Below are 10,000 nucleotides of genomic sequence, written 5' to 3'. Positions count from 1 at the left end.
TTATCAATAAAAAATCATTTGCACAAGGCAAGCCGATGCACTTCACCATGTTGATAAGAGAATTAAAATGAGAAGAATTATGGGACAAAAAAATCAAGGGATATTTAGCATAGAAAAATAATTTGCGATTAATCGCGATTAATTAGAGTTAACTATGACATTAATGCGATTAATCACGATTAAATATTTTAATCGCTTGACAGCTCTAATATATATACAAACATTTTTAGACCAATGAGGAGGAGCGAAATTAACTCTCTCTGGGCTCGGTTTAACGATAGGTCCCGCCTCCTCCCCTGAAGGGTTCAGTCCATGTGAAATGAGCCTAGGATGTGCTAGTGGTTTTACCATCCCTCTATCCTCCTCCTCCTCTTCCTCCCCTTCCTCACCTCCCTCCCTCCCTTCCTCCCTCCCTCCTTCCCTCCCTCGTTCCAGCCTCTTTCTCCCTTTCCTCCTCCTCCACTTCCTCCTCCTACATCTTCCTCTTCCCCCTCCCGCTCTCCTCCAATTCCTCCCTCTCTTCCTCTCCCTCCTCCTCTTTTCTTTCTCCCTCTCCTCCCTCTCATCCTCTCCCTCCCCTCTCCTCCCTCCTTCCCTCCCTTCTCCTCCTCCTCCTCCTCTTCCTCCCCTTCCTTCCCTCCCTTTCTCCCTCCCTTCTTCCCTGCCTCCCTCTCTCCCTCGCTCCTTCCCTCTCTCCCTCCCTATCGTCCATCTCGTTCCCGGTACAGATACTTATTTCAGGTTATAAGTTTTATCGTCATGGTAATCGCACTGTAGTTTTCCGCATTGTAGGTTCGCTGGATGTCCCTCCCTGATATAACTGATTACTCTGTGCTCACGGAGAATCTAGGCCACGACGTTATGATGATAAAACACTCTGAATGTTTTAATAATTCTTAGGTTCTGTGTTCTAGCAATAGCTCATCTTTTTATACTTTTCATTCTCTAGTGTGCTACATTTTACATCGGATTGCGTTTATGTTAATGAAAGATACATACATACATATTGATGTATTTTCTAACGCTGAATATTTCAATAATTGTAATTATTTATTGATAATAATTATGTTTTATCCATATCTCTCATGCCCGACCTCTTTCTATACCTTTCATTCTCAAAATATGCTGGATTGGATTAAGTCGATACATGTATATTGATGCGATATGGTCAAACTAAATATTTTAATAGTTAGAATAATTATTTAACAATAATTATGTCTTATCCATGACATCTTTTCTATATTTTCATACTTAAAATATGCTATATCGGATTGAGTTTATGTTAATTAAAGATATATACATTTATATTGATAGAAAATGCGTTAATAATTCAACATAAAATAAGCATGCTAAGGCACTCCCCTTGTCTATGATTTAGGTCATTAATTATCGTTTATGTAATCACTGTAATACTTCTGTCGTACTTTATGTGTTACCATGAATACATATTAGGGAGGAAGGATCCGATCTTTTCGGACTGATCCCCGATCTTTTTTGAAAAAACAGTTCTCTTGTTTAAATTTGTCACATGTCAATTTCATAATCTAATTGTTTCACAAGCAACGTCACAAATACAATGCCTCACTTCTACCTCGCTGGAACACACAGCTGCAAAGCGATTCGTTGTCTACGATACGATACGATGTGTTTTTATTCATATCTTACAATCTACTTGTACAATTTTTTTTTGACATTTCATTTGAAATGAAGATATGAAACAGGAGAAAACCCAAAAAAGCTGCAAGGAGCTGCTTGTCGGCGGGGAAACCTGAGACAGGACAAGACATAGGGTAGACGGGAAACATGGACAAAAAATACATCAATAAAAAATACAGTATACAAACCCAAGGTATCGCCGCAGTATCCAAATGGATAGTGCCACGTCACCTCCCCCCCACCCCCCACCCCCCAAACCACAGTAGGGAAAGTACTAGAAATTGCGATCGACAGCAAACAGATCAAATGGGCATATGATAGTTATTTAGATATATTAAAAGGTGTGATACGTGATCTTTAGACATATTTAGACAGGAATTGTTTTTTAAGCTTTGTCTTAAAGAGCTTGAACGATTTAGACATCTTTACATCTTTTTCCAGCTTATTCCATAACTGGAATCCCCGGCAACCGACACTAAAACTTGTGATTTTGAATTTTCGTTTTTTCCCCGTGATCAGGGGCCGGTTGCACCAACTGGGCGTAAGCCTGGTCGTAACTACGCCTGGTCGTAACTTGGCGTTCTAAGTCCAACCTAACCGTTACGCCGGTTGCACCAACTGGGCTTAGCGTTCTTTTCACTAAGACCAGGCGTAAATCCTACGCCTGGTCAGGGGCAGGCGTAGAGTTGAAATTCCAGGCTGTTTCTATAGCAATTACATCCAATCCAATGCAGCTTTACCACCATCCTTAAAACGCTTCGCTAAACTGCATTTCAAAGCACAGCCGGCGATATGATCAGTGTTCACAGATCGACTGCCTGTCGGGAAGATATCGCTGGCCGATTAGTCTTTTCTCAACTTATAATTAGTTGTGAATGTTGTTTTAACTATGTTTATATGTTTTATATAGGTCGACACATTAAACAAATCTCTCCTACAGAACCATTCCCGTCTAAATGCCTGCTCGTCGTAAACCAGACATTACAAATACATATTTTAATTATATTCGTTTGCAGTGTTTTATTGTTAGGCATTAACACAATTGATGAATGACAATGAGTGAACGAATGAATTATTTATTTCGGTGTCCAACAGCATGTCAAGTAAAATAGTAAACAGCTGTTGTCAAGAGGTATCCTAGCAACGCGGTGATATGCGCATACCATGGAACATTCACATGGCCGCGCATGGCTAAGACCGGGCGTAGTTAAGACCAGGCGTAAGTCCCGTTGGTGCAACCGGCGTTAGTTCCATTCTAACACCAGGTCGTAACTAAGACCTACTTAGCAGTTACGACCAGGCTTAGTTACGCCCAGTTGGTGCAACCGGCCCCAGGAGTTTATTTCTAGTATTGTGTCTATGCAGGGGATTGCAGATAGGAACAAGTTTACACAGACAGGCATTGGACTGGTTTACAACCTGATACACAATACATAAATTGAGGAAAACATTCGGGTCGGCAAGCTTAAGTATGCCTGGGCCTTCAAAGAGAGGACCAGTGTGTTCTCTGAAATGTGCCCAGAAGATGGTGCGAATGACTTTATTTTGAAGTGATTGTAATTTATGAAGATAGCTCGGAAAGGTGTTACACGAATAAAGATCTGTACAGGGTGAGGAGTGCTGAAAGTGGAAGGTAATCTCTTAATTTAAAAAATAGACCAGAATACATGGATCATTTCTTGGTGAGTTGCTCAATATGATATTTAAAATTTAAGTATTCATCAATGTGGACCCCCAGGAATTTTGTATTTTTTACTCTTATTTCATGTCCGTCAATGTTAAGGCACATGTTCTCTATATGTTGTCTATTTTTATTAGATCGGAATACAATAAAATTCGTTTTTTTTGTATTCAGAGAAAGTTTGTTGCATTTAAGCCATAAATTCACTTTCTCAATTTCTTTATTGGCAATTAATTGCAGCACAAGCGGATCTTTGTGTGATAAGAGCAAGTTTGTATCATCCGCAAAAAGTACTTTCTTGAAGATATTAGATGAGTTGACAACATTTTTCATATAGATAATATAGAGTAGTGGCCCCAAAATTGACCCCTGGGGGACCCCATGGTTTATGATTTCTTTACTAGATTCTTTGCCATTTATACGTACATATTGTTTTCTCTCATAAAGATAGTTTCTAAGCCAATCCAATGCAACACCTCTAATACCGTAAAAATAAAGTTTATGAAACAGAATCTCATGATCAATTGTGTCAAAGGCCTTTGACAAGTCCAAGAAGATGCCAACAGAGAGATCTCCTTTTTCAATAGCATCATATATATTTTCAGTTAAATCATGAATCGCCATACATGTAGTTCTTTTTTTCCTGAAGCCATATTGAGAAGAGTCAAGAATATTAAATTTGTTTAGGAACTTAATTAGTCTGAGGTATACAATTTTTTCAAATATTTTAGAAAGGGAAGATAAGATTGAAATGGGTCTGTAATTATTTAAATCATTTTTATCGCCAGACTTGTAAACTGGGACAATTTTTGCTATCTTGGCCATTTTTGGGACGGACCCCAGTGATAATGAAAGATTAATACAGTGGGCCAAAGGATCTGCAATTTCGTTAACAATGGCTTTTAGGATAGTACTGCAGATATTGTCGGTTCCTGATGACTGAGATCTTTTTATGCTCCTGATAGTTTCAGATACTTCAATATCATTTGTTGGCATTAAGTAAAAGGAATTAGGTTGACCATCTTTTAAAAACTGGCTAAAGAAGGCATTCAAAGGTTGAACTATGTTCTGGGCGAGGTTATTCCCAATAGAAGCAAAATGAGAGTTTAAGACATCAGCAAGGTCAGCATCACCTGCTGCCACGTTTCTCTCACCGTTCGAGACATCAGGTAACACAGTAATCTTTGGGCCCTTCCCGAGAACATTGTTTAGCACCTGCCAGTTTTTTTTGGCATCGCCCTGTGATTTAGCCAGGAGTTCTGTGAAATGGTATCGTCTGGCCTTTCTAATCATTTGTGTGAGTTTGTTCCTAAATTGTGCAAATTTTATTTTATTTTCATCCGATGGATTTTTAATGTAACGTTTATATAAATTATTTTTATGAGAAATAGATTTTTTGATGTCCCTCGTGATCCAGGCGTTTTTATTTGTGGTGCCATTCACAACAACTTTCTCGGGGATGGTGCTCTGCATAGAGTCCGTTATTTCATTTACCAATAAGTTATAAGCTGTGTAAGGGGCACGGCAGCTGTAAATATGATCCCATGTTTTGTTTAACATGTTTTCACGTAAGTTTGTCAGTGTTTTTAAATTTAGAACCTTGGCTTTTTCTTTATGTAGAAAAAGTTTAAATTTATTCGAGAGATGCATGAATAGAATAATTGGTAGATGGTCAGAAATCTCCGAAAGTATTACACCAGAGTCAATGCTTGCGTTTTCAATGTTTGTGATGAAATTGTCAATGATGGTTCTGCTTCGATTCGTTACTCTTGTGAAAATATTAATAGTGGGAAAAAAGGAGAAAGAATGAAGTGTATTTATAAAATCATTTTTTATTGTATCATCTTTGGAGATATCAATATTAAAGTCACCGAGTATGATACAATCTCGATTTTTATTATTTATGTGATATAGTGTTTCTTCTAGTTTTAGCCTAAATATGTCCGGGTTGAAACCGGGCGGTCTGTAAATGATACCAACAATACGTTTTTTAGTGTATATAGTGTTCATCTCAATAAAGAGCGAGTCAGAATAGCCATCATTCACAGTTAAGTTTTCACAAACATTTACGCAGTATTTGGATTTTACATACAAGCATACGCCGCCTCCAACAGAATAAGTTATATTTTTGACCATTAGGTTATATCCACCTATATTTAAGCTATCAAGGCGAGAGTTTTCGTTAAGCCAGGTCTCACTGCAACCCACAATGTCAAAACTATGGTTTGTAGTAGATAGAAGGGAGTCAAGTTCCGTGTGGTGTTTAATCAGGCTTCTAATATTTGTGTGAAATAAGGAAAAATTGTGTTTCTTATTCTTATCTACTATTTGATCAATGGTGTAGGTTTCACAGCTTATGTGTTCACCCATGTCGGAGAGGTGCTCATCATCTCTAGCTAGATCTTCAAAGCCCATAGGTCTGATTATGGTGTAATCCTGGTTCCCTACTGCTTTCCTTGTTCGCCCTTTCCCCCTCCCTTCCCAAGACAGGCATTACAGACATAGAAAAAACGAGAAAACATAAAACAGATAAACATATATAAATCAAAACATATATTCGATGCATCAAAGCGTAGCATAGGTCATGCGTTACCCACTCAGGTCCCTTCATAGTAGTTAGATATAAAGAAAACAGGAAAGTGACTGTAAAGGGACAATATAATGAATCCTAGAAATCATCATGTCGAAAAAGGATAGTCAAGGAAGAATCTGAGTGGTGAGTTTTTTGGAGTGGGTGTAGGCATAATGTTTGAGAGTGTGTGCGAGTGTGCGTGTACGTACCAATGAAACTGGTTTATAGTCCGCATTCGCAGGGTGGGGGGTGATATCAGTTTACTCACGGCTTCCGCACTGTAACACGAATGTTAACTGTGATCCCCAGTGCCTGGTGTTTGAAGACGCCCCCAACGGAGTGAAGGCCGGACTGGCTGCCGGCATGCAGGTGGTGATGATCCCAGACCCCAACCTAGACCGTGGTCTTACCCAGGAGGCCACACTGGTCATGGCCAGTATGGAGGACTTCCGGCCTGAGCTCTTCGGCCTGCCCGCCTATGACTGAGGCTTCAGACACTTTCCGTCACAGTGTAGTGCACTCATGCACCCTCAACGTGGGAACTTCCGGAGCGGCAGCTCAGTAGCGGTCTGCAATTAAGTCAGTCTGTGTGTGATATTTCTGAAGGTGGTCAGTGTGACGCTGGGATTGTAACTGGAGGTCAGGAAACGACCAATTGTGCTTTCGTAATCGGCCTTTTTAAAGTGAAAGGGTATTAAAGGCGTATGAAACATAAAACCTTTCGTTTTTGTTGTAACTTTATAATATGCCTTCTATGATAGTCATCAAGGTAATCTTGCCACTGAAATTTTGAAATAAACTAGTTCAATAGATGTTGTCTCTCTGTTTGTCTGTCTGTCTGTCTGTCTCTCTGTCTGTCAGTGTGTGTGTGCATGCGTGTGTTCGATGTAATCCCCTGTCGTAGAATCGGAGAAGCCTTCCTCCTCTTTCAACTCTGTGGGGGTCCATCCCTCACACCCCCCCAGACCACAAGCATGCTCTCCTCACTGCCATGCGCCTTTGGGACTACCAAACAGGATTTCAACCGCGTCCCGCGCGGTGACCTCCCGCGGAGCTCCTTTCATCCTCGGAGCGCTTCTCTCCCCCTTTTCCTCCTCTTCCTCTTCTTCCTGCACGACTCAAAACTCGAACGCTTTGTTGCCTCAAATCCCTCCGTGGTCAATGTGTGTGTCACTCTCTTAGAAACACTAACATGTACGCACACGCATGTGTATGCACTCACACAAACACACACACGTCACAGACACACACGCGTGCGAGCGTGTATGCACACTCAGACACACAAACACAAGCAAACACACACATACACACTGGCAGACACACACACACACATACACACTCTGCCACACACATACACACACTCGTAAACATAGACACACACACACACACACTAAGACAAAATCAGACACACACACACACAATCATACACACAGACACACACACACAGGTTCATCAGGGCTGTGCTAGAAGCTTTTTGTGTAAATGTCAACACTGTCAAGCCCTCTTAAACGCAGAACGAGGATTATGTTGAATTGTTGAATTCTGTTTGTGTTCTGCTGCTGAATCAAAGCGTCCTTCCAGCGAAGCCTGGGTGATGGTTTACCTTCGAGGGAGTCGAAGGCTTCTTCTTCTTTCAGTGAGCGAAATGGTTCGCTCTCCTCCTCGCTTTCAGGATTCAACAGGGGTACTTGTGTAGAATGTGTGTTTGTGTCTGTGTGTTTGAATGTGTGTGTGTGTGTGTACTTGTGTGTTTGTATACACGTGGATGTGTGATTGTGTGTGTACGTGTCTGCTAGTGTGTGTGAGTTTTTGCACAATTGTGTGTGTGTTTGTGTGTTTGTCTGAGTGTTTATGGGGAAAAGACGGAAAAAAAATAATATTCAGAGTGCTATAGCATCCCACGCAGCCTTTTATCCAACATGTAGTCGTCTCATGGCGATAGCTTTATAAATATATAATATATTTATGTATATACAAATATATATTTTAAACAGATTGCTTATCATGAAACACGTTTCATCTAGGATGAGTTTAGAAGAGCAGGCAGCCGATTGGAAGAAATGACTTCCCGGTTTATTCTCGGAAATGCCATCGCTTCCCGCACTGAATATTACCGAACATTAAGTCGTATTCCAGCGGTATATGTATATATGTGTGTATTTTAAACAAATGTCCTGTCATGTATCAGGTATTGCCTGACATGTTATTGTAAATCGCTGAGTGTGCGCTAAGTTGTGTAGCTGCGACATGTGTTGTGTATTCAGTGAGCTGCTCATGTTTTTTTCAGACTCGTATGATGACAAATTAATTTCTGCAGTAGGAAGCAGGTGCAATCGAGCACAAGCGAGTGTGTGTGTGTGTGTGTGTTTTTGCATCTGGTACATTGTCTATGTGTGTGTCTGTGTGTGACAGGGACTGTGGGTGTGTGTCGGTGTGTGCGTGATTGTGACTGTGTATGTGTGTGTGTGTGTTAGGGTTGCCACCATGGATTTGGGAAAAAAAAGGGACACTGTCAAATGTTTGGGGCGGAGGGCTCGGCCATTATTACCAGTTCAGACTGACCAATGAACATACAATTCGGGCAAAGGAGACAGAAACAAAGTCATGTCAATACATTTATTCATCCAGGGTGGATGTACACCAGCAGATAATTTCAGTCCAGCAGCCATTTCAACAAACTTGAACGCAGAGAGATACATCACATGAGACTTGATCAAAAACTTTCAACATTGTTATTATTTCAACATTTATATTTTTGTATTTCTTGTTTGTTTTGGTGTTGTGGGTGTGTGTGTTTGATTATACGTCTGTGATTAGATTAGTATGTGTTTATGTTTAAACAAGACTCGGAATGTGTTGTTAATATAACTGTATTTATGGACTCTAGGAAGAATAGCTATGCTACTGTGCTGTTGCAAATGGATATCCAATAAAAATGTAATTAAATGCAGTGGAGCAGGATGTGACAGGAGCATATTAGCATTGCAAATACTAGGTTAACTATACTTCGTTGAATACCATGTTATCTAGGCTATACTAAGTTATAGGAATCCCTGTTGCCTCTCTTATTGTACTTTTGTTTTTTTCTTCACACAGGTTGTCTCTTGACTCTATTGCACTAATTCTGGATGGACTCCATGGTCTGCTGCTGCTACACTGTTATGTATTAATAAATAAAAAAATACAGATGAAAACATGATTGGACATGCAAATATACTAGCTTGACAGTTGTACGACTCCCTATTTCTTTGCTTACCCATTTGTCGTTCTGCAATCCGCTGATAAGTAGCTGTGGCCGTGCTTCACTCCATGGCAAGCACTGCTAAGCTCTGCCGCTGCAATCTTGTCTTCTTCTGGTGGAGCTTTTTTTGTCATAAAAGTTGCAATCGCTGCCTGTTTTCGTTTGTTTGATAACACAACTTGATGTTTTTTTGTTTTTGCGTGAATTTCCAATGCGTTTTTCCCTTCATATTTTACGGAGATTTTCGCCGGACACAAAAAGCACAAAAACACGGACACAAAAAGCATGTGGCTGAAAAAATGGTCTCCCTGGGTCGGCCGTACCCATTCAAACTCTGAAAGTTTTGCCCAGTTAGGATTGCAACTAGTATACATTTTTTTCGTACTGGGAGCTTGCATGTATTATTTGCTCCATCTCCTTCCTTGTCAGTCTCTCCTCCCATTTCAAATGGAGACGCAGCGCTCGGCTCCACTGAGCAACTTTCCTCCACTTTAATATGTATGTGTTTGTGTTCCCGCTCTGTCTGAACGCAAGAATGGGGGCGCGTGCCTGTGACGTCACGGTCACGTACGTATAGACAGGAAGAAAAAACGGGGACAATTTGAAGAGCCATAGAAGCATAGGAACCGTATTAGGGTGAACTCACACTAGGCCATCTGGCCGTGGCCGTTGGGCGTTTTCACACCTAACCGTGCTCAACTGGCCCCATTGTTCTCTGGCCTGCACTCACACTAGGCCATCTGGCCGTGGCCCTTGGCCGTCGCAACTGTGGCCTGGCCACGGTAGGCTCTTGTACATACGTCATCACGTCGTAACACGTCATCACCAAGCGTCCGCTGCATGGACCATA

General features: G+C 40.9%; 1 protein-coding gene across 1 annotated transcript in view; it reads left to right on the top strand.

Moving 5' to 3' along the window:
- The window catches only part of pudp (pseudouridine 5'-phosphatase), a 12,869-nt gene extending 6,148 nt beyond the window's left edge, over nucleotides 1–6,721 (top strand). The window contains exon 5 of the mRNA XM_030362195.1: nucleotides 6,219–6,721. Within this exon, the coding sequence (XP_030218055.1) occupies nucleotides 6,219–6,395 (177 nt within the window). The 3' untranslated portion in view covers nucleotides 6,396–6,721. The remainder of the gene's footprint in view (nucleotides 1–6,218) is intronic.
- Nucleotides 6,722–10,000: the final 3,279 nt, after the last annotated feature.

This window comes from Gadus morhua, chromosome 7 (assembly GCF_902167405.1).
Source record: "Gadus morhua chromosome 7, gadMor3.0, whole genome shotgun sequence".
Taxonomy (NCBI): domain Eukaryota; kingdom Metazoa; phylum Chordata; class Actinopteri; order Gadiformes; family Gadidae; genus Gadus; species Gadus morhua.
This window is presented reverse-complemented; position numbering and strand designations above follow the sequence as displayed.